The sequence below is a fragment of the Nyctereutes procyonoides genome, unplaced genomic scaffold (assembly GCF_905146905.1).
Source record: "Nyctereutes procyonoides isolate TBG_1078 unplaced genomic scaffold, NYPRO_anot_genome, whole genome shotgun sequence".
Lineage (NCBI taxonomy): Eukaryota > Metazoa > Chordata > Mammalia > Carnivora > Canidae > Nyctereutes > Nyctereutes procyonoides.
This window is the reverse complement of record NW_026575025.1, coordinates 12,911,891-12,937,043: the sequence shown is the minus strand read 5'-3', so window position 1 is coordinate 12,937,043 and position 25,153 is coordinate 12,911,891. Positions and strand designations below refer to the sequence as shown.

The window sequence follows — 25,153 nt, the reverse complement described above, 5'->3', positions numbered from 1 at the left end:
TTGTTATTCCTTATTCCTTTCTTCCTCTTTTGCTGTCTTCCTTTGTGAATTGATCATATTCCTTAGTGGTATACTTTGATTCCCTTCTCTATCCTTTGTGAATCTAATGTAGCTTTTTGTCTGTGGCTACTTTGGGGCTTACAAAAATATAGATATAACAGTTTATTTTATACTTATAACACCTTAAGTTCATTCACATACAAAAACTCTACCTTTTACTTCCTCTCATCTACGTTTTTGTTGTTAAGAGTTCTTTTTTAAAAAATATATTTTATTTATTTATTCATGAGAGACACACACAGAGAGAGGCAGAAACACAGGCAGAGGGAGAAGCAGGCTCCATGCAGGGAGCTGGATGTGGAACTCGATCCTGGGTCTCCAGGATCACGCCCTGGGCTGAAGGCGGTGCTAAACTGCTGAGCCACCCGGGCTGCCCCAATTGTTAAGTGTTCTTATAAAAAGTAATATATAAGATGATGAAAGAAACCTTTGGCAGTTAATCTATATGGCATAGGTTGTAGTGATGATTTAACAGGTATGTACTTATTTCCAAATTCTAGTTGTAAGCATTAATTATGTACAGATTTTGTATGCTATAACAGAAAAGCAAAAAATTAAATAATATATAGGCACTAAGTCTGCTCTTTGATCTGGAGTGCCATTGTTTCTAAGCTCTCTTAGCTGACAGAACAAGGAAATGCATGTGTGTATTCTATCCCATGTATATAAACATGTGTATAAATATTTCTACATGGAACCATCTGTGTGTATATTAATATACACGAGTTGATGCTGATGTTTCCAATTCTAATTCATTACTATAATATCCATTCTAGCCTCCTTCCCTTGCTTATCTGTGAATTCCTTCTCCAAAAGTGAAAAACCTGTGTTCCACCAACCACCATCCACATAGTCATTTGCTCAATTTTAGTATACATGTGCATCAGCATCAAAATTGTTAACCTGTATCCTCCTTGGGAAACAACTTTATCAACTAGATTATAGGGCTTATGTGTAGTTTCTTTAGTCTTATATATTTTACACATTTCAAAAAATCATCTAGAATGCTATTAATGTTGGCATCAATTCAAACCATATTGTTTTAAATTTGGAATATTAAATGTCATCACCATGGTAACCACAAAGAGCATATCTCACAATATACACAAAAGGAAACAAGAAGAGCCTCAAAGTGGTTCATAACAAAAAATCATAACAGCCAAATGTAAATGAAGGCAGCAATGGAAGAAATGAATGATGGAAAAGGTGTAAGACATACAAAAACCCCAGCAAAATGGCGGAAGTAGTTCCTTATAAAAAACTAATTTAAATATGAATAGATAAAATCCTAACAAAAGGCAGATTAACACAATGGAAAAACAAAACATGATCCAGACACAATAAAACATGGTGCAACCATATGCTTTGTACAAGAGACTCATTTTAGATCTACACATATAGATTCAGAGTGAAAGGATGCAAAGAGATATTCCTTAAAAAATAGTAATCAGAAGAGAACTTGGTTGGCTATAATAATAGACAAGATAGACTAATCAAAAGTTGTTGCAAGAGACAAGGACATTATATATTGATACAAGGGTGAGTTCATCAAGCTATAACAATTATAACCATATATGCATCAAACCATATATGTAACGATCATTGGCATAATTGGAGGGCAAATTAATTCTCTAGTAGTAGTTGAAAACTTCAATGCCTCAGTTTTATTTTTTTGTGTATATTAATTTTAATTAAACAAAGCAGATTGAATATTATGTATATTGTGACATCTTTTTAAAAAGAATAATTACTACATAACATGTACTAAAAAATGCATAGACAAAAAACAAGAACTGCATTAGAACTTTAATACCAGTTGTTATAGAAAGAGAGAAATACCAAAGGATTTTACTTTCCATGTCCTATATTTGTGTACCTATATTTTTATTTTATTAAAAATTTTTAAAATTTAAATTCAATTTGCCAATATATAGTATAACACCCTGTGCTCATCCCATCAAGTGCCCTCCTCAACGCCCATCACCTAGTTACCACAATCCCCCACCCACCTCCCCTTCTGCAACTCTTTGTTTCTCAGAGTTAGGAGTTTCTTATGGTTTGTCTTCCTCTCTAAGTTTTCCCGCTCAGTTCCCCTCCTTTCCCTTATAGTCCCTTTCACTATTTCTTATATTCCACGTATGAGTGAAACCATATGATGATTGTCCTTCTCTGATTGACTTATTTCACTCAGCATAATACCCTCCAGTTTCTCAATTTTAATAATGGAGTAAACATCTAAGCAGAAGAACAGTAAGGAGATAGAGGACTTGAACATAAACTAGCAGGGTTAACAGACATGTGCAGAACTCTTTACCCAACAACAGCAGAAGACACACATTTTTCAGGTGTACATGGCAGTTATTTAGACCCGACTGCATTATTAAGGCTCAAAACAAGGAATCAATGGAGTTCAAAAGATCAAAATTATACAAAATATTTTCTCTGATTACAATAGAGTGAAACTAGAAATCAATAGGAGAAGGAAAACTGGTAAATTTACAAATGCATGGAAATTAAACAGCACACTTACAGACAACCAATGGATCAAAGAAATCACAAAGGGAATTAGAAAACACTCAGAGATAAATTTAATTTAAAAAATTCAACATGCCAAAACATATGGGATATAGTAAAGACAATGCTCAGTGGGAAACTTATAGCTATAAATACCTACATTAAAGAGAAAAATATGGGTAAAGATGTCAGCATGAGGACAGAATAGGAGATCCGCAGCCTTATCCCCATATAGAAACAATGATTTAGCAGTCATCCACAGACAAAAATGCCTCTGTGGGAATCTGGGGATTTAGATCAGAGGTTTCAAAAGCTAGGTGGAGGCCAGATTTGAGAAAGGCAGCCTTAAGAAAGCAGACCTACATTCTAGTAGCAGGCCCACTGATCGTAGTCTTGGCTGTGGACCTGAAAGGAGCCTGCCTCCTACAGATCCAGTTCCATCCCAACTTTTCTGTGACCCTGACACAAGCCCCATTCATCAAAGGATCCAGGAAGTGCCATTCTCATTGGTGACCTTGATTATAGACCTACTGATCCAGGCCTTACTGTAAACCTTGAAGCAGCCCTGTGACCCTGTACACCAAGGTTCAGGGATATTGCCAGTCCAGAGACCTTGCAGGAGCCACACCAACCCATACCACCAGTAGAAGGTCCACTAACTGGGCCTGACCTTGGACCCCACAGTGGCCACATGGTCCAGCTCCAGCCTCACCCAACCATGATCCCAGAGGCAGTCCCATCAGTCTGGGGACTCAGGAGGAGAAGGTCTTTTCCTGCCAAAACCAGTCTATAGAGTCAGGAAGTGTCTGCTCCTTCAAATGCAGAGACACCAATTCAAGGCTATAAGATCATGAAGAATCAGGCAAACATGACACTGCCAAAGGAAACTAATAAAGCCCCAGTAACTGCCCCTAAAGAAATGGAGATCCATCAAGTTCTTGAGAAAGAATTCAAAATAATTATCTTAAAGAAGCTCAGTGAAATACAAAAAAGCACAGATGGACAACTAAATGAAACCAGGAAAAACAGTACATGGACAAGAGGAGAAGTGTAATAAAGAAACAAAAAACATGAAAAAAGAACCAAATAGAAATCCTGGAACTGAAGAATACAGTGACTGAACTGAAAATTCAATAGAGAGCTTCAACATCAGACTTGATCACACAGAACAAAAAATAAGTGAACTCCAGGAGAGGTATTGTGAAATTATCCAGTTAGAGGAACAGAAAGAAAACAAAATTGAAAAAGTTCAGAAAGCTTATGAGACTTATGGGACAAAATCCAGTGAGATAATGTATGTATTATGGGTGTCCTAGAAGAAGAAGAAAGAAAGATAGAAAAAGGAAGAAGAAGAAGAAGAAGAAGAAGAAGAAGAAGAAGAAGAAGAAGAAGAAGAAGAAGAAGAAGAAGAAAGAAAGAAAGAGAAAGAAAAGAGCAGAAAGCTTATTTAAAGAAATATCTGAGAACTCCCCAAATCTTGGTCGAGAAATAGACATCTCGATTTGTGAAGACATACAGTTCCCAAATAGGTAGAACCCAAAAGGGTCTATGCCAAGTCCTGTAGAACCAAATAATCAAAACTTAAAGAGAGAATTTGTAAAACAGCAAGAAGAAAGTCATTTGTCAAATACAAAGGAGCTCCCAGAATACTTTTAGTAGATTTCTCAGAAACCCCACAGTCTAGAAAAGAGTGGGATGATGTATGTATTCAAAATACTGAAAGAAAAACCTGCCAACCAAGAACAGTTTCTCTGGCAAAATTGTCTCTTTATAACATATGATTTCACTCAAATGTGGAATTTAGGAAACAAAACAAATGAACAAAGGGGGAAAAAAAAGAGATAAACCAAAAACCACACTCTTATTGGTAGAGAACAAACTGATGGTTACCAGAATGGGGGATGGGTGCAGGGATGGATGAAATAGATGATGGGGATGAAGGACTGCACTTGTTATGATGAGCACTGACTAATGTATAGAATTGGTGAATGACTCTATTGTACACCTGAAGCTAACATAACACTCTATAACTGACACAAGTGTATTGGAATTAAAAAAGTTAAAAATGAATGAATGAATGAATGAATGAGAGATAAAACAAATAAAACCTGGGAAAAAAAGAATGAGAGAGAAATAAAGACTTTTGTAGACAAAAACTGAGGGAATTCGTCATCACCACTAGAACTGCCTAACAAGAAGGGATTTCTTCAAGTTGAAACAAAAGGGCATTAAACAACAGTCTAAAGTTTATAAAAGGGTTGAGGGGGGGTTCTGGTCCATGATGGTGACATAGGAAGATCTTGAATTCACCCCCTTGGAACACACCAAAGTGCACCTATATACAGAACAATTTCTCCTGAAGAACTGAAGGCCACTGAAGAAGACAGAGAAAGCAGCAGAGAACAAGAGAGATAGAGACATGGTAACAAAGGGAACCTCCAGCCCCACACTGACAGAAAGAATAGTGCTGAAGGACAGGGAAGAGCTTTCTCTATCCTCCAGCACAGAAGGAAAAAAAAGGCAACTAATATTACGCTGTATGGTAACCAACTGGAATTTAAAGAAAAACTTGAAAAAATAATAAAAAAAGTAAAAGAGCAGCTAGCATAAAAAGAGAGAGAGAGAGAGAGAGAGAGAGAGAGAGAGAGAGAGAGACAGCAGTAGACTTTCACCAGCTAAATGGAGGAGGAGCTCCTGGAACACTTTCCAGGTCAGAGGGACTGGAGAGTGACATGGTTTAGTGCTCCCCATCCACCTTAAAAGCCCAGACCAGTGCAGGGTCTGGATGCCATCGCTGACTTGCTGGCTTGCTGCCTCAGAAAGCCCTGGGTCCACAGGCCCATGCTGGGGTGGAGTTGGGGTACAGAAAATGAGCTGATGGAGCTAGGGTACAGAAAATGAGCTGCAGGTTTTTTGTTTTTTGTTTTCTTTCTCCTTTTATTCTTTTCACCCTCCCTCCCTCCTTTATTTCTTTATTTATTTTTTCCTTCTTTTCTCTTTGAAAAGCCATGGTTTAAGAAAGCAACTAGCATATCAAAGAGCCAGCCCTAGAACTTTGCCAAACACAGTGGAGGGGAGCTGCTAGAATGGTATCCACTGTCCACACTTCCCCTCCACCTTAGCAGAGAGTACAGTCTGGGCACACTAACTGACATGCTATCTCAGTGAGACCTGAGTCCGTAGCCCACATCAGCCCCAAGAATCCCACCAAGGTGGCCACAGGGCAGTGCACACTGGGACGCTCCTGGTTAGTGCTCACTATAACTCCAGCCTTTGTGCCAAGGGAACACAGGAGCAAAGTGCCCCAGAACACTCCAGGCCCATACCACCTTGGCTTCAGTTGGCTTGCTAGGATATCCCTGGTGCAGAGCACTCTAGAATCTGTCAGCTGATGTATGCTTCAGATTCAGCTGCCCTGTTGGGGTGCCCCCTGCATGCAGTGCCCAGGGCATCCCAGGCCCATGCTTGCATCAGTTTCAGCCATCCTGCCAGGGTGCCTCTTGTATGGAGTGCCCCAGAACACTCCCACCCACACTGTTCTCAGCTCCAGTCACCTGGCCAGGCATTCCCTGTACTGAGCACCTTCAGACTCCCTGGCTTGCACCCAATTAAGCTTCAGCTCTCCTGCCAGGTTGCCCTCTGTGTGAAGAGCCATGGGATAACCTGGCCCACATACCACATCAACTCCAGCCAACCTTTCAAGACACTCCCTGCACAGCATGCTCGAGACACCCTGGTTTGTACCCATTTCAGCTTCAGCTGTCCTGCTAGGGTGCCCTCAACACATAGAACCCCATGTTGCATCTACTTCAGCTTTAGCTGTTTTGAAAGGGTGCTTGCTATGTGGAAAATCCCAGGACCCTCAGCCCACACCAGCCACAGGTCCAGGTAGCCAAAAAAGTCACCAGGCATCTGGTGACAATCTACACTGGGGACAACCATACACAAGGTTATTCCTTCAAGTTTAGGAGAGGTAGGTCTTCTGCCAAATCTATAAAGACAAACACAACAAGTCAAGCAAAAATAGGGAGATGGAAATATATGCTCTAAAAGAAAAAACAAGAAACAAACCTCAGAAAAAGAACAAAATTAAATGGAAATAAGTAATATGCTTGATAAATAATTTAAAGTAATGATAGTAAAGATACATATTGGAGAGAAGAGTGGAAGAACTCAGTGATACTTTCAATAAAGAGATAGAAAAAATAAAAAAAAGAAGTAGCCAGAGCTGAAGAATACAATAATTGAAATAAAAAACACTTAGAGGGAATCAGTAGTAGATTAGTGGGTCAGAATATATCAGTGATCTGGAAGACAGAATAATGGAAAGACTCAAGCTGAACAGCCAAAGGGCAAAATAATTTTTAAAAAATGAGGATAGGTTGGGGCACCTGAGTAGCTCGGTCAGTTAAAGTGTCTGTCTCTTGATTTCAGCTCAGGTCAGGATCTTAGGGTTGTGAGGTTGAGCCCCATGTCATGGTCCATGCTGGGCGCGGAGACTGCTTAAGATTCTCTCTCTCTCTCCCTCTCCCTCTCTAAAGAGAAAAGAAAAAAAGGGGGGGGGAAATTAGGGAAGACCTAAATAAATGGAAAGGTATCCCATGTTAATGAAGTAGGAAGATGTAATATTAGCAATAACTCAGTAGTACTTAATGCAATCTATAATTTCAGTGAAATCCCTATCAAATTCCAACATTTTTTTTTCAGAAATGGAAAAGCTGAATCAGATTCATGTGAAATTGTGAGGGGCTCCAAACAGTCAAATAATGTTGAAAAAGAAGTATAAATTCAGAGGACTTATGCTCTCTGGTTTCAGAATTACTACCAAGCTACAGTGACTAATTACTATGGTATCAGCATATGGATAGAAATACAAACCTATGTAGTAGAACTGAGAGTCCAGAAGTAAACTCATTCATTTATAGCCAACTGACTTTTGAACAATAGTGTCAAAAACCATTCAGTGTAGGAAAGAACAGGCTTTTTAGCAAATGGTGTTGAACAACTAAATTTTCACACAAAATAGAATGAGGTTAAAAAAAAATAGAATGAGGTTTACCCCTACCTGATATTCTACACAAAAGTTAACTCAAAATGAATCATAATTTATAAAACTCTTAAAAGAAAGCATAGAAGTAAATTTTCATGATCTTGTATTTGGCAATGATTCTTGGACCCCAAAACCACAAACAACAAAAGAAAAATAGGTAGATCAGATTTCATAACAATTAACATTATCAGTATCAAGAACGTTGAAAGAAAACCTATAAATGGGTGAAAATATTTGAAAATCATATATCTGACAAGGGCTTAATATCTAGAACATATAAAGAATTCCTACAACTCAACAACAAGATGATAAACCATCAAAAATCAGCAAAGGACTTGAATAGATATGTGGAGAAATTGAAACACTTGTGCATTGATGGTGAGAATAGAAAGTGATGCAGCCACTATGGAAAACAGTTTGGCAGATCCCCAAAGATCTAAACAGAATTTCCATATGAACCAACAATCCCAGTCCTAGGTTTATACTTTAAAAAATGGAAAACAGGGACTTCAACAGGTAATTGTACATTGGTGTTCATGAAAGCATTACTTATAATAGCCAAAGGTGAAACAATCCAAGTATCCATCAACAGATTAATGGATAAACAAAATATGGATATATACCCAATGGAATATTATTCATCCAGAGGAAAGAATGACACATGGTACAACACAAATAAACCTCAAAACAATTATGCTAAATGAAATAAGACAGGTACAGAAGGACCAATGTATGCATTGCCGTCTATGAAATATCTAGATCTGGCAAATAAATGGAGACAGAAGGTAGATTAGAGATTATTAGAAGGATAAGAGTGAAGGGTAAAATGAGGAGTTATTGCTTACAGAGTTACAGAGTTTTTGTCTGGGGTAGATTAAAATGTTTTGGAAATAGTAGTGATGATCGTGAAACATGATGAATATAATTAACTAAGATGAATTGTACATTTACAAGTGATTAAAATAGCAAATTTTGTATTATGTTATATATATCTTATTACAGTAAATATATTCAAAACTGTCTCCAACTATTATTGTGAATTATATATCTAATTTTGTCAATTTTGTTTCATGTGTTTTTGTAATTTTGTTGAGTTTATATACATTTGACATTTTAAGCATTATTTCTGGAAAAGTATTCTATTTTGAAATTTATTCTACTTGATATTAATATAAAGACTCCAGGGAAAGCAGAGTGGGGTGGGGGTGGGGATCTTTCCTGTATTCAGAAAGAATACATCTTTCTGAAAGCTTGTTTAATCCAAACATGATTCCTAAAAAAAGAAAACAAACAAACAAACAAAAACCCAAACAAACATGATTCCTAACTAATACATTGGCTTTGGTCTTGCTTTTTAAAAAAATAACTGCTTAGCAACTATTTATCAAGTCACTGAGTACATTCTCATGTGTAAGAAATGATTACGGATGAATTCTTAACAATTTAACCGTTCATATTCGAAAAACACACAAATTGCCTTGTCCAACGATCAACCCAAGATGGGCCTTTTTAGCAAGCTTTTCTGAGCTAACTAATCTTCCTTTTTTTTTTTTTTTGGTATATTTTTCATTGGAGTTCGATTTGCCAACATATAGCATATCACCCAGTGCTCATCCCGTCAAGTGCCCCCCTCAGTGCCCGTCACCCAGTCACCCCAACCCCCCGCCACCTCCCCTTCCACTACCCCTTGTTCATTTCCCAGAGTTGGGAGTCTCTCATGTTCTGTCACCCTCCCTGCTTTCCCTGAGCAGCGCTTTGGTGTCATGCCCTCAATTTCCAGCATATATCGTTCTCAGAAAATAGTTGTAGGTAGTGGGCGGGGCCGGGGCCGGGGTGACCCCGCTGGAGCCACCTCTGTCAGCAACACGTTCAAGGTAATTCGGAGGTCTGTGGGGCCAGCCTGAGTCTGCTCACCTTTAAAGTCTATGCGTCACCTAAAAGGGACTCACCTCACAAAACTTCTGTGAAGGTTAATGAGCTTTCACTCTACTCAGTTCCTGAGGGTCAATCTAAATATGTGGAGGAGCCAAGGACCCAGCTTGAAGAAAGCATTTCACATCTCCGACATTATTGCGAGCCATATACAAGTTGGTGTCAGGAAATGTACTCACAAACAAAGCCCAAGATGCAGAGCTTGGTTCAGTGGGGGTTAGACAGCTATGAATATCTCCAAAATGCACCTCCTGGGTTTTTTCCAAGACTTGGTGTTATTGGTTTTGCTGGCATTGTTGGACTTCTTTTGGCTAGAGGGTCAAAAATAAAGAAGCTGGTGTATCCACCTGGGTTCATGGGACTAGCTGCCTCTCTTTATTATCCACAACAAGCCATCGTATTTGTCCAGGTCAGTGGGGAGAAATTATATGACTGGGGTTTACGAGGATACATAGTCGTAGAAGATTTGTGGAAGGAGAACTTTCAAAAGCCAGGAAATGTGAAGAATTCACCTGGAAATAAGTAGAATGCTCCATGCTCTGCCCATTGTAATCAGTTATAGGTAAACATTGGAAACTCCACGCATTATCTACAGAAAAATGGCAGAGAAGTCAGTACTGAATGTAGTAAATTGGCTTTCTTCTTCAGGAAAAACTATACCAGGCTTCTTTGTTATCTTGGGGGATGCCATACTACCAGTGAACTAATCGGAAATCCTTTCACCTAGAGATAATGTCCAGCATTAGAACTCCTGGTTCTCATGTTGCTATTTATGTACATAATTAAAATTCTGAATTAAAAAAAAAGAAAATAGTTATATTTTTCAGCATTCCATATATATAAGGCCCCAGGCCTCCAAATATCTGTAACAATATACCCACGCATATATGGATATTTTTCATAACAAAACACTGGGAAAAGCTTTGCTTTACCTGGGGGACTAGCTTGTAGGCTCTGCAGGAGTAAAGTTAATCTTGTAGCTGACTGTGTTTTCTTGGTCAGCTTGGCTGTCAGTGAGGTCAGCATCCAGTTCTCAACTCAGTTGAAGTAGTTATGCTCAACCTGCTTGTCTCCATTTATTATTTTTCCTCCCTCATCTTGGTCTTCTTCTTTTAGTTCTATTTTCCTTGGTTGTGATATTTATTTACATACATATTTTACCTAAAAGCCTCCTGATTTTTTTTAAGAATATGCCAGTTTAGAGGTGCCCAGGAGGCTTAGTCAGTTTGCCTTGGGCCCAGGTCAAGATCCAGGGGTCCTGCGATTGAGCCCCACGTTGGGCTCCCCAGTCAGTGGGGAGTCTGCTTCTCCCTCGCCCCGTCCTTCCCCCAGCTTGTGCTCTTTCAAATACGTAATTGAATCTTTTTAAAAAAAGTATATGCCAGTATATATACATATACTTGGATAAATAACTGTGAAGAATTCCCATTATGACACTGAGCTGGTAATGGGACAACCAAAATGCAGATTTAACTAATCAACACTTCTCCTCAGTGATACAGTACTGAAACCATTCCTGGAAAGAATATGTGATAGCTTCTGCCTAACCTCAGACTGTTTCTCTATTAGTTATAGATTAAACCTTATCGTGTATATGAATTGCCTGGGAATCCTGTGAAATTGCAGTTTCTGATTCACAAGGTCTGGGGCAAGCTGAGAATCCAAATTTCTATCAAGCTCCCCAGTGATGCCAACACTGCTGGTCCTCTGAACTCATCAGAATAGCAAGGGACAGGATAATAAGGAGCCAGGGGCATGATCAACTCTGCGACATTTAGGCTTGACTGATTTGCCATAACCATTTGGTAAATATGTGTGTGATTGATACTGGAGAAGTCAGTTCAGAAAGCTGATGGGTCCATGCCATTCTCACTCCCGCACACCAGGCTCTGCTAATCCTCAATCAGTGCCATCAACATCACATTTGTCGAAAACTGACTCCTAGATTCTTTTTCTTTCTTTTTTTTTCCTTTTGACTCCTAGATTCTCTCTGTAGTGTAGACCTGAATCGCCATCCTACTCATTAATCCTGACATGGCCTCAAAGAGATGAGGCTCCTAGGAAATCACCTGGTTCAGCTTCCCACCCAGGATGAGGAATCTCCCTGTCTCCTGCCCCTGTCCCGTGGTTCCAGCAGGCTCTGTTTGATTACCTTCATTGGCAGGGACTCACGATCCCCAAGGCAGCCTATGACATTAATAAATAGCTCTTATGAAAACAAATCTTGTCTTCCTGCTGAGTCAAAATCAACTTCCTGGTAACCTCTACCCACTGAGCCTTGTCTGCCGCTTGCAGCATTTCAAATTGGCTCCTACCCGCGTCAGACTTTCCAGTACTGCAGATAGCTGCTATGCCTCCTGTCCACGCTTCTCCAACTAGATGCTCCCAAGTCCTCCAATCGCTGGGCTGAAAGGTCCAAAATGCGAATCTTCTTCTGAGCATGGCCCAGCTGTCAATATGACTCTTAAAAATGGTGCCCAGCATGTATCCAAAATAATTGAAAGCAGGGTCTTGAAGAGATCTTTGTAGATCCATGTTCACAGCAGCATTGTTCACAATAGTCAGAAGATGGAAACAACCCAAGTGTCCAGCAGCAGATGAATGGAGAAGCAAAATGTGGTGTGTACCTACAATGGAATATTATTTAGTCTTACAAAGGAAGGAGATTCTGACACATGCTATGATATGAACATTGAGGACACTATGCTAAATGAAATGACACAAAAAGATAGTGCTGGGGTTCCTGGGTGGCTCAGTCAATTAAGCATCTGACTCTTGATTTCAGCTTAGGCCATGATCTCAGGGTCCCGGGGTGGAGCCCCGCAAGGGGCTCTGTGTTCAGCAGGGAGTCAGTCCACTTGAGATTCTCTCTCCTTTTGCCCCTCCCCCATCTAGTCTGCTGCACCACCTACCCCCCCTCACCAAATAAATAGATCTTAAAAAAAAAAAGGCTCCAGTGTTGTTCTTTAAAAAAAAAAAGATTTTATTTGTTTATTCATGAGAAACTCAGAGAGAGAGAGGCAGAGACACAGGCAGAGTGAGAAGCAGGCTCCATGCGGGGAGCCTGACGTGGGACTCGATCCGAGGTCTCCAGGATCACACCCTGGGCTGAAGGTGGCGCTAAACCACTGAGCCGCCCGGGCTGCCCTGTTCTTATTACGATATGAATTGTGTATTTTTTTCCGTCACTTTACTCTCAATCTATACTATGTTAAGTATGATTCTTGACAGTATATAGTTCCTTTTTAAAAAAATTTATTTATTTATTTATTCATTCATCTATTTATTCATGACAGACAGAAAGAGAGAGGCAGAGACATAGGCAGAGGGAGAAGCAGGCTCCCTGCAGGGATCCAAATGTAGGTCTTGATCCCAGAACTCTGGGATCACACCCTGAGCTGAATGCAGACGCTCAACCACTGAGCCACCCAGGTGTCCCTATAGTTCCTTTCTTTAATGTATTCTGGTTATCTCTATTATTTGGTAGAGTGTTTGGACCATTAGAAATTAATTTGATTAACTATAATTATTGCTCTGGTTTTCTTTTAGTCTCCCATTTTATTTTTTTGTTTTCTATCTTGTTTCTTGGGTGATGATAATGATCATGACTTGGGATCATTTGTTGCTTTTGTTTCTATGTTTCACACCTTTTATCTTTTGGGGGGAATTATTTGACTATTTCCCCAAACATTCTTAAAGTCCAATAGTCCATAGAATTTCCTTTTCCTTATTTGTTTTTCACCTTCTTTCTCCCTTCGTTCTTCATCTTATGTAATTATTTTCTCTGAGAAATTTCCATAATTTTCTCTGTTTGGGTTGTGGCACTCTTACATTCTGTTCTACATAAAGCACATTGCATGAAGCCTATAAACCCACATTCAACAGAGAGACATTATTACACAACCCTTAAGCAACTTTGATTGTTTTACTGATGTAACAATCAGTCCTGCATCAGTCTAACCTTAGCCTATAAGGTCCTAGAGACCCAAGGACATAGCTCTCCTGCGTTCTAGACACTCTACAGACTCTCTACTATATATGGTAGTACAATGGATGCTCATAGTATATTACAATTTCCAATATTTTGTTCTCTTTTATATGGTATCACTTGGTGTCAGAGGCCTACTGGTGATTGGATGATAAAGTTTTGTTACTGTTTGTCTACATTATAGATACAGATATTGCTTTCGAGATTTCTGTTGTTTTTAGTTCTTGATTTGTCAAACTTTTAGGTACAAAGAATCACTTGTTAAAATATTCTTTAAATTTCGGAGTATGCTTTTGGTTTTCTTAAGTTTTTGTCCCCCCCCCCCAAATTCTTATTGCTTCCATAATCTAATCTGACTCTGTTTTTTAGGTTTGGGAGAAAGTTGATTCTCAGGTGGTGTTTACTACAGCTTACCATCTTTGGGACCAGCGCAGCTTTTGCTCCCACCTTCCTCATATACTGCTTACTACGCTTCTTATCAGGTTGTGCTTCCGTAATCATCCTGATAAATGGCCCTCTGCTCAGTAAGTCAGATTTTTATTTTCTCCATTTTCCAAGCTTGAATTTGACCTTGAAATTTCACCTTTATCTGACATTAATATCCCAGTTGGGTTTTCTTTCAGTTATAGAGTGGATAAGGCCCTCGTCTAAAGTCATGGCAATCACCCTGATAAGCTGTGCCTTAAGTTTGGGACAGATGATCCTGGGAGGACTGGCATTTCTCTTTCGAGGGTGGCGCACTCTGCAGCTGGTGGTCTCTGTACCTTTCCTTGTCTTCTTTTTCTCCTCAAGGTATGAGCCTTCTTTCTCCTCTTGCCTTTATGGGAACCTGGGGTGGAAATGAAGATTGAATTGGAATATATTGATTTTCTTATTTCCTGGACCCTTTCTTATTGTCTGAATCTAAAACCCATGCTTCTCATCTATTCAGTCTGTGCAGTTTGATAAGCAGAACAGGAATTAGTAATGACCTTTCTGGAAGTTCTGGGTTTTTTGTTTTGTTTTGTTTTGTTTTAAGTCTTAACCAGCAGAGCAAAGTTATTCAAATACTATTTTCTTTTATACAAAATATAGACACAAATATCTCAAAAAGAAATACTTTTAATTCTTTTTTGGCTTTGGAATGAATCAGGTTTGGTAAAAATTTTCAGATTTTCATTTTTTTTCAGATTTTCATTTTTGTAGGTGAAGTAGGATAAAAGGAAGAGTCAGCAAATTTATTCATAAAAGAGCAGCATGGTTTATTCAATAATAAAAATTGGTATGCAGATTGAATGATTGACATCATGTATTCAGCACTCCCTTTCCCTTAAATATTTTTAACAAGCATTTATGGATAGCTTCATCTCTGTACTTAAAACCATCTAAAGGAGAGTCAAATTTAGCTCATCATAGAGACACAACTATAGATTTAATACAATGAGATGAGTTCAGAGAGAGGAGAGTATAATTTATGCCAGACTCAACCATTATGTCATTATATCCTTATAATAATCCTACAAGGAAAATGGTACTACTGTTCCCATCTTATTGAAGAGAAAACTGAGGCAGATATAAATAAGTGACTGACTTATGTAGTAAGTTACCAACATAGCTGGTAGTGGCAGGAGTACTTCTAATATTTTTTGGGCTTTAAGCTTACATAATTTGGGGACTTCTTTTTTTAAAAATACTTCTTAATTATGCATAAGGAACTCTCAAGCTTAAGCTTCATAAGCTTCTTTGAAAAGTTGCTGAGTAGGCAGAGAGGAAGTTAATTCCGAAGTCTGTGTGTTCCTGACCATGAAGATGCACTTCAATGTATTTGGTCTTTTTCATATTTTCCTAGTATTTCTGAAATAAACCTTGAGTTTCCGTTCCTAACCCAGTAAGTGGTGGATATTAGATGGAAGGCAAAAAGCGTCTGTAGTCAATAATCATATGACAAATAAATAAGAGAGAGTTGACTGTACTTGAATGCTGTTCTTCCATCAGGTGGCTGGTGGAACCTGCTCGGTGGCTGATTATCAACAATAAACCAGAGGAGGGCTTAAAGTCACTTAGAAAAGTTGCACATATAAATGGAATGAAGAATGCTGGAGACATCCTGACCATGGAGGTGAGCAGGAAATGGAAGATGATTACTTAGTGACTTGGAGGAAAGACATAAGCTGACTCCACATTCTCCTTATTGAGATAGACGAACTGTTTTCCTAAAAAGGGCAGCAGAGAAGGTAAGCTCAATTCTCTAGTCTTTCGTGGCCACCTCACACCGAAGGAGCTTTGAGCACTGTGCAACTACCTCTTCCTTTAGTTCACTTCCTGATCTGAGTCTATAACCTATAACTCTTGTGGATGACCTGCACCTCTCCATGATCTCATTTTCTATTTTTTCTTTTGCTTTTTTTCAAATTTTTATTTAAATTCTACTTAGTTAACATATAGTGTAATACTGGTTTCAGGAGGACAGTTTAGTGACTCATCACTTACATATGACACCCAATGCTCAACACAAGTGCCCTCCTTAATATCACTTGTGCTGTCAAGATCAAAGAGGTTTTTCTGCCTTCATTCTCCTCCAGGATTTTGATGGATTCTTGTCTCATATTTAGGTGTTTCATCCGTTTTGAGCTTGTTTTTGTGTATGGTGTAAGAAAATGGTCCAATTTCATTCTTTTGCATGTGACTGTCCAATTTTCTCAACACCATTTGTTGAAGAGACTATCTTTTTTTCCATTGGGTATTATTTCCTGTATTGTCAAAGATTAGTTTACCATAGAGATGAGGGCCCATTTCTGGGTTCTGTATTCCGTTCCATTGATCTACGTCTGTTTTTATTGAAATCTTGCCATTTGTAATGACATGGATGGTACTAGAAGGTATTATGCTAAATGAAATAAGTCAGTCAGAGAAAGAGAAATAACATATGATTTTATTCACATGTGAAATTTAAGAAACAAAACATACAAACATAGGGGAAAGAGAAAGAAAAAAATAAGGTGAAAATTGACAAAGAGGCAAACCATAAGAGATGTTGAACTCTAGGAAACAAACTGAGAGTTGCTGGAAGGGAGGTGGGTGAGGGGATGGGATAATTGGATGATGGACATTAAAGAGGGCACTTGATGTAATGAACACTGGATGTAATATACAACTAACAAATCATAAATTCTACCTATGAAACTAATAAAAATATAGTTTTTGCTGTTTAATACCCTGGAGTCTCCTTTAACTCTACAGCTTCATATCCTTTTCACACCTGTGATTTATTATACACACCTGTATAATAAATTATGCAGGAAAGAAAGGGAGCACATTTATTTTGTCCTATCTGGTGCAGGTGCTTGCCATAATGCCTGGCACTGGGTTGACAAATGATACATGTATGTTGTTTAAGGGTTTAAGATCCAGCATGCGGGATGAGCTGGAGGCAGCACAGACCAGAACTACTGTGTGTGACTTGTTCTGCACCCCTGACCTGCGTAAGAGAACCTGTCTCCTGCTATTTGTAAGGTGGGCTTCACACAGTGCATGACAATCTTCCCTAATGTTTCAGTATTCCATGAGATGAACACTCTACCATTTCTTGATGTACTTCAATATCACTGGACTTGTACTTGTTTCCAATTTGGGGTGTTAGCACTAGGACTTCCCTAAAGGTGTTGTACTTTATCTCTTGAGAGATATAAGTGCTTACTTTGGTAGGGCTGAGGGGGATTTTAAATTTAATTCTGAATTTTTGAAGATATTTAAAAAAGCATATAGGACAATATATGCCAAATGCCAACTTGAGGTAACTGATTGTATTTCCTCTGGTACAGCTGGTGCATGTTTGCTTGAATTCTGACATTTTTCTTTTAGCCCTAGGAAATCATATATGAGCTTTAAATTCCCTAGAACTGTGTCAGACTCCAGAATATGGTGCCTGAAGATAAAGGGGACTCAGGTAGTCTCTTGAAAGCTTAAACGCTAGTTGAGCAAAAGGAAAGTTCTTCACAGTATTGGGGTTGAAGGAGAAGAGGACTCACAGCATACTGACAACATTCAAAAAAGAAATTCTTCCCCCCAGGTGGTTTTTTTTTTTTTTAAGATTTTACTTATTTATTTTGGCGTTTTGTGCAATGCTGCAGCCGGGAGACCCAGAGCTGACCCAGAGACACTTGAATTAACTTTGGCAGAAGAGAAATGGAGGAGCCATAGAACATTAAGGATGAATTCAGGAAGACCCGAGACCATGGAGAACTTGCCTGCTCTCTACATTATTTTCCAAGGAGAGGTTGCTATGGTTATAGACTACGGAGCCTTCATCAAAATCCCTGGCTGTCAGAAGCAAGGTCTGGTCCATCGAACTCACATGTCATCCTGTCATGTAGATAAGCCTTCTGAGATAGTGGATGATGGAGGCAAAGTATGGGTGAAGCTTATTGGCCGGGAGATGAAAAATGATAGGATAAAAGTATCCGTATCCATGAAAGTCATCAACCAAGGAACTGGGAAAGACCTTGACCCCAACAACGTTATCATTGAGCAAGAAGAGAGGCGGCGACAGTCCTTCCAGGATTACACTGGGCAGATCACCCTCGAGGCTGTCCTGACCACCACCTGCAAGAAGTGTGGCTGCAAAGGCCACTTTGCAAAGGATTGTTTTATGCAACCAGGAGGGACCAAGTATTCTCTGATACCTGATGAGGAAGAGGAGAAGGAAGAGGCAAAGTCAGCAGAGTTTGAGAAGCCTGACTCACAAGGAATTCTTCTAGAAAAAGAAAGAAGGAAAAGAAGAAAAAAAAACCATGGAGACAGGAAGTCGTCTGAGTCTGACAGCTCAGACTCTGAGAGTGACACAGGCAAGAGGGCAAGGCACACATCAAAAGACAGCAAGCCAGCAAAGAAGCAGCAGCAGCAGCACAGGAAATGAGAGTGGAAAGAGTAGAGGGGGTGGTGAGAGGAGGAGGAACCAGGAACCTTGTGCCTTGAAGCCCTGGCTCCCAGAAAGACTCAGTAGTGTGAATGTGGCCTCCCACCCCACTGACTTCACCCGCGGGAGATGGCTTGCCCTTATGCAGCAGGCAGGTTTGGGAGTTAGATGTCAGAGCATCTGCCTGAATGAGTTAACTTATCATTCCTGGTCCCTTTGCAAGTGACCCCTGCAGCTCACCCATTCATTCACTCAACTTCCTTCATTCAGCAGGAGGTCCTATTACCCTCTCCAGCTGCCACTGCCAGAGCCAGATTCCAGGACTCCTGCACGGGAGTCCAGGCTGCAGCCACAGGTACTGCTGTGGAGGCCAGTCTGGCTGTAGTTGAGAGAACAGTGACGGGCCCCCCTGTCGGGTCTGCCCTGGGCTGATTGGTGAGTGATCCCTGTGGCGTCCGACCCAGGGGCCCAGGGAGACCGGCAGGCGGAGGGAGAACGTGGTAAGAAGTGGTGCTCACGGGATCCCTGGGTGGCGCGGCGGTTTGGCGCCTGCCTTTGGCCCAGGGCGCGATCCTGGAGACCCGGGATCGAATCCCACATCGGGTTCCCGGTGCATGGAGCCTGCTTCTCCCTCTGCCTGTGTCCCTGCCTCTCTCTCTCTCTCTCTCTGTGTGTGTGTGTGTAACTATCATAAATAAATAAAAATTAAAAAAAAAAAAAGAAGTGGTGCTCACTTTCTCCATTCCCCCAGCGTGATTCTACCAGGCTACAAGGACAGCCCGAAAACAATTGTTTGCAGCACCTGTGCTTGTGTGGGACACTCGGCCAGACCAATGAACCACACAGCTCAAGCCAAGATCATTGCTTTACTTTGTATTTACTACTGTGTGAATCATTTGGTTCCACTTCAGGTCTCTGCTTAAATTCCTGGCATAAATGGAAAAAAAAAGATTTTATTTATTTATTCTAAGAGACACACAGAAAGAGAGGCAGAAACATAGGCAGAGGGAGAAGTAGTCTCCATGAAGGAAGCCTGATGTGGGACTCGATCCAGGCATTCAGGGATCATGGCCTGACCCAAAGGCAGATGCCCAAACCACTGAGCTACCCAGGCATCTCTTACCCCCGGGTTTTAATCGTTCTATGTATCATGCAGTTTGGTGATTGGGTCATGTTATATTTCCCAGTCATTATCAACTCTCGGCTTAGGGACTCAAATGACAGAATGACAGAAGGGATGCCTGGATGTCTCAGTGGTTGAGCCTCTGCCTTTGGTTCAGGGCGTGATCTCGGGGTCCTGGGATCAAGTCCTGCATTGGGCTCTCTGCATGGAGCCTGCTTTTCCCTCTGTCCATGTCTCTGCCTCTCTTTCTGTGCCTCTCATGAATAAAGAAATAAAATCTTAAAAAAAAAAGAAAGAATGAATGACAGAAGGAGTATTGTTTTATAAATTGCCAGGCAATTATTTATGGTAACTTTAAAATTATCACTTTAAAATATGTATTATACAAATCAGACTGGACCTTTATTCTTTAACACTGACCACTAGCTGTCTGGATTAATATAGTCATCAACTGCAGCATGTAGGCTTTGAATCTTATGGAATGCATCTTTCTCCTTTTGTTCATTTCAGATTTGCAATCGTAATACCCTTTTATGGCATCACAATTAATCTACAGCACTTTGGGAGCAATATTTTCCTGTTCCAGGTAGTCTTTGGAGCTCTCACTGCGTTAGCCCGATGTCTTCCTCTTTTAGTACAGAATCATATGGGCCGTCGAACAACCCAGACAGTTTTCATGTTCCTGGTGGGACTTTCTATTTTGGCCAACACATTTGTGCCCCAAGGTGAGAAAAGGGTGTGAAAAGAGGTATCTTTTCCCCATCCTTTAGGGATTGTATTGATCACACTTGTCTGAAGCTAGGATTTACGTCAATTTTAAGAGCCACATATGCCCCCAAACGAGGGTTTAAAGCAAATCCTGCTAAGAAGCTGTTAGGAAAAGAGCCAAAGGTCCACAACAGGCAGCTCAGACATATATTTCTCTTCATCACATTCTGGAAGGATCTAGAAACTGGTGCCATTTATTCCTGACAGTTTCTCTAGGATAGCAATTGATCACTTGTCCTTTGGCCTTTCACATTTTTAGTAACATGCATGAAGGGCCTAGGCTCTGCAATTATATATCAACATGAGGACACAATGTGGTCACTTGCTCTGGTTAGGCTCTTTATTACCAGCTTTGAAGATTAGTCTACTTCCTGATTGCTCTGTAGCCATGTGTGAGTGTGATATTAGGTCACCATGACCAGCCCTTGCTGGAGGAGTCTTCCTGGCTTACAAGAAATAAAAATTTCCCTTTTCTTCAAGTAGTGAAGGAGTGAACAATAGGAACAAGGAATTGAGCAGATTAAAAGCCTAGTCCATTCCCTGTTAGATGACTTTGTAAGTTAATAGAATGGATATGAAATGACCAGGAGAACCTTAGTGGGCACTATGCTTCAGCTAAGTCCCAATGCAGGAATGTACCTTACAGCATTACAGATTGGTGGACTCTACTCCTCAGAAGATCATTAATGATGCAGGCTTACTCCCTATAATAGAATCTTGACCAATATAAAGCTACAATTTGATTTCTTTTTATATTGGGCAGAAAATCGATTATCTGAAACTTCTCCTTATTGGTTCCCAAATTCTGACATTTTTTTCCCAAAAAGAATTTTCTATTCTTGTTTTCTTATGTCTAACATTCTTTTAGATATGGCTTCTCTTCAGCCTGTCCACTAACAGAGTAGTCCTGTTCTTTACTACTCTATCATGCTTTACCCGCCCCGTGACAATGCGATATCTATACTAGGTTGACTGACACATCCAGGCTTACCAGGGATTTTCCTGGTTTTATCAGTGAAAGTCCCTATTGCTAAACCCCCCTAATTTCCAGGAAAACCAGGATGACTGGTCACTTTAAATTCTGCACTTTAATTGTAATGTTTAGACAACTGTAAAGCTGTCAACTTTAGAGCTGAGTCTTAGACTCAGTAACTGTCCACATGGCTGTCCCACCTTCTATAATAGGGATATAATATGGGACAGAATCAGTAAAAGCAAATTTTTGCCAGACATACCTCTTTTCTCTTTCTTTAGAAAACCTGAAATATGCTGAGAGGTTTGCTGCAGTTAACCCAGATAATTTTATGTGCTTATTACCACCTGTGTTGACAATTCTACATTTCTCAGCTTATCAACCACTCCGTGCTCTCTGACACTACAAAATTTTCTACAGTATATCTCAAACAAACCTATACTTACAAGGTCTTTTTTTCTGGCTAAATTTGGTGGATGCTGATTCCTTCAGTGCAGAATTCTTAGTCTCACTGGTTTTTCTGTCTCCAGAAATGCAGACCCTGCGTGTGGCTTTGGCAAGTGCGGGAATCAGCTTTGCTGCTGCTGCTGCCACTAGTTTTTCTGTCCACTTGTCTGAGCTCATCCCCACAGTCCTCAGGTATGAGTTTATGAATGTTATTCCAGGGTTTATAAAGCAGGACACTCTCAGCTAACTGGCATTTATTGCAGTAATAAACACAATAAGACCTGTTTATTATAGCGGTGTCCGGGGGGCTCAGTTGGTTGAGTGTCTGACTCTTGATTTTGTCTCAGGTCATGATCTCAAGGTTGTGAGATCAAGCACCACATAAGGCCTGCTATGGCTCAGCATGGAGCCTGCTCAAGATTCGCTCTTTCCCTCCCTCTGCCCACCTTCACACACACACGCACACACACACAAACACACACTCTCTCGCTCGCGCTCTCTCTCTCTCTCTCAGAAAAAGAAAGACTTATTATAAAAGCAAAATTTGTATTTATAACAGTAATAATATGCTAACAACATTTTAGCCAAAGTTTATTGAAAGCTGACTTTATGCCATGCACTGTGCTGAACAATAGTTTAATGCATCATCTCATTAATCTTTTGGATGACTCATCAGGGTAGGTGCAATGTATAACATTTTGTGTAAAATTACAAAAATGAGTCTTAATACACTTTGAATCTGACAAAGATAGCTAGAAAATCATAGGGCAAATCTAAAATATGAGTGCTCATCATCAAAACCTATGTATTTAACAATGTGTTCTAGGGTCTTCCATCTTCTATCAAGTCAAAACAATGTATCACAAGTTACATGTGCAGATTTTTACCAGATTGTTATGTTTACCCCTCAGGGCAAGAGCTTTAGGATTAGACACACTGGCTAGTAGGTGTGGGGCAGTACTGGCTCCCCTCCTGATGACCTTAATGGCATATCTTTCCGCTTTGCCCTGGATCATCTATGGAGTCTTTCCCATCATTGCTGGTCTTGTTGTCCTCCTCCAACCTGAAACCAGGGAAATGCCTCTGCTTGACACCATCCACGATGTAAAAAATAAGTAAGTAAACCTTCTAGCCAAGTCCTCAGAGGAACCATGCGCCTTAGGTCTGTGGATGAGAAAGGCACAACACCACATGAGTCCCTCAGATCACTGAGGAAGTTCAGCCACTAGATTTTCTGTCCACTTGTCTGAGCTCATCCCCACAATCCTCAGGTATGAATTTATGAATGTTATTCCAGGGCTTATAAAACAGGACACTCTCAGCTAACTGGCATTTCTTGCAGTTACTTCCTGAAATACTTCCATCTCCAGTAACTGCCTTTCATTATTAGTGGCAGGGTCACTTCTATCCCCTGTGAGTTCCAATCTAGATTGCAGAAATCCCCTCTGCACACGTCTCAGTGGTAATTTGAATGATGAAGAGATGAAAATTATCTCTATTGTGATGGCACATACTACCTGTCCTCATAAGAGACACACATTCATGATGGTATTTCATGATTCTCAGATCCATAGGAAACTTGGATATGAAGGGGAAAGAAATGCCCTGGCCAGTAAAGGAATAATGTTAGGAAGATCACATAGAGTTAAAGTTGTTTTTTTTTTTTTTAATAATAGAAGAAAAAATCTTGTTTAGGTGTCTTGGTACTCAGACAATTTCGCTGCCACAAGTAATGAAAAGATTGAGGCTACCCTCAAAAAAGAAACTAGCAAAATATTTAAAATGAGAAAAATAGTATGTTAGTTTCCTAGGGATTCCATAATCAAGTTCCACAAACTGAGTGACTTAAATAGCAGACATTTATTTCCTCACAGTTCTAGAGGCTGGGAGTCTGAGCTCAAGTGTCAGGAGGACTACACTCCCTCTGAAGGCCTTAGGGAAGAGTCTGTTCCAGGCCTCTCTTCCATCTTCTGGTGTATCTTTGGCTTGTGGCAACATAACTCCAATCTTCATATGGCATGCTTCCAAGCATGCCTACGTGTTGTAATTTTCCCTTTTGTAAGTATACCAGTCATATTGATTTGAGGCCCATCTGACTGCGGTATGACATTATCTTAATTATATCTTCAACAACTATATCCAAATGTGATAATTTCACATTCTGAGATATTGAGAGTTAAAACTTCAACATATGAATTTGGGTGGAGGGAACACAATTCAACTCAAACAAATGGGGAGTTCCCTTAGGATTGTCAATCCTCCTCTTGAGTTTCCAAAGATGTCACGGATCAGAGGTCTGAAAAGACCAAGTGAGAGTAGCAACTTTTAAAACTGTTTCCTTGGGTCTTATTGCAGGAATTTCTTGGATCTGCACAGGCAGCAGGGACTTTTCCAACATTAATATCAATGCGTCATGAATGCTATTGGATTATAAAAAGCTGATAGGTGGAGAATCAATTTGTATTTGTGCACAGAAAGCACACAAACTTATTTTTTATCTTTTCTGTTTTTAAAAAAATATTTGTTTTTTTGGTTGACTGGTTGGTTGATTGGTTGTTTCTGTTTTGTTTTTCCAGCAAAGAATTCTCAAGAAAAGTAAAAGAAATAAATTCCTCTGTAAAAATGACAAAAGTTTAAGATATTTTCAGGAACTGACTGGTGAGGAAAAAGAAAACTATGAAAGAAAAACAAAATACAGAAATTTCCTTTTATATCTACAAACTAACAAGAAAATATTACTGGAAAATTAATCTCATTTACATTTATTGCATTAATTTGCAGTTTAAGAAATAATTTTTGGGAACACATAATTCTATGAGCAATCTAATATTGTTGGGAAAGTTTAAAATTTATGGGTAAATTATTAATACACAAAATAATTCAGAAACAAAGTAAAACCATGGAATTAATATGTAGCTGGCTGGGAGAGAGAAAAGAGGTTACGTAAGTGTGGATATTAAGGAGGGAACTTGTGATGAGCACTGGCTGTTGTATGTAAGTGTTGAATCACTATATTGTACAACTGAAATTAATATCACATTGTATGTTAATTAACTGGAATTTAAATAAAAGCATGGAAGAAAAAAGAAAAGGGGGCAGAAAATTTATTTGAAAAAATAATAGCTAAAAACTTCTCAAATCTGAAGGAAACAGATATCCAGATCTAGGAGAAACAGAGATCCTCCTCCCTCCCCCCAAGTTCAACCCAAGGATGTCGATACCAACACACATAGTAATTAAAGTGGCAAAAAGTAGGGATAAAGAAAAAAAATTAAGGCAGCAAGACAAAAGAAGACAGCTACCTGCAAGGGAAACCCCATCAGGCTATCAGTAGATTTTTCAGCAGAAACCTTGCAGGCCAGAAGAAAGTGGCATGATATATTCCAAGTGCTGAAAGGGAAAAA

General features: G+C 39.7%; 1 protein-coding gene and 1 pseudogene across 1 annotated transcript in view; both read left to right on the top strand.

Moving 5' to 3' along the window:
- Positions 1-24,724, top strand: part of LOC129502154 (solute carrier family 22 member 10-like) — a 30,087-nt gene extending 5,363 nt beyond the window's left edge. The window contains exons 3-10 of the mRNA XM_055313638.1: positions 13,914-14,068; positions 14,168-14,336; positions 15,519-15,642; positions 16,921-17,036; positions 20,072-20,286; positions 21,833-21,941; positions 22,661-22,864; positions 24,326-24,724. Coding sequence (XP_055169613.1) covers positions 13,914-14,068; positions 14,168-14,336; positions 15,519-15,642; positions 16,921-17,036; positions 20,072-20,286; positions 21,833-21,941; positions 22,661-22,864; positions 24,326-24,386 — 1,153 coding nt within the window. The 3' untranslated portion in view covers positions 24,387-24,724. The remainder of the gene's footprint in view (positions 1-13,913; positions 14,069-14,167; positions 14,337-15,518; positions 15,643-16,920; positions 17,037-20,071; positions 20,287-21,832; positions 21,942-22,660; positions 22,865-24,325) is intronic.
- On the top strand, positions 17,659-18,438 carry LOC129503147 (zinc finger CCHC domain-containing protein 17-like; annotated as a pseudogene).
- Positions 24,725-25,153: the final 429 nt, after the last annotated feature.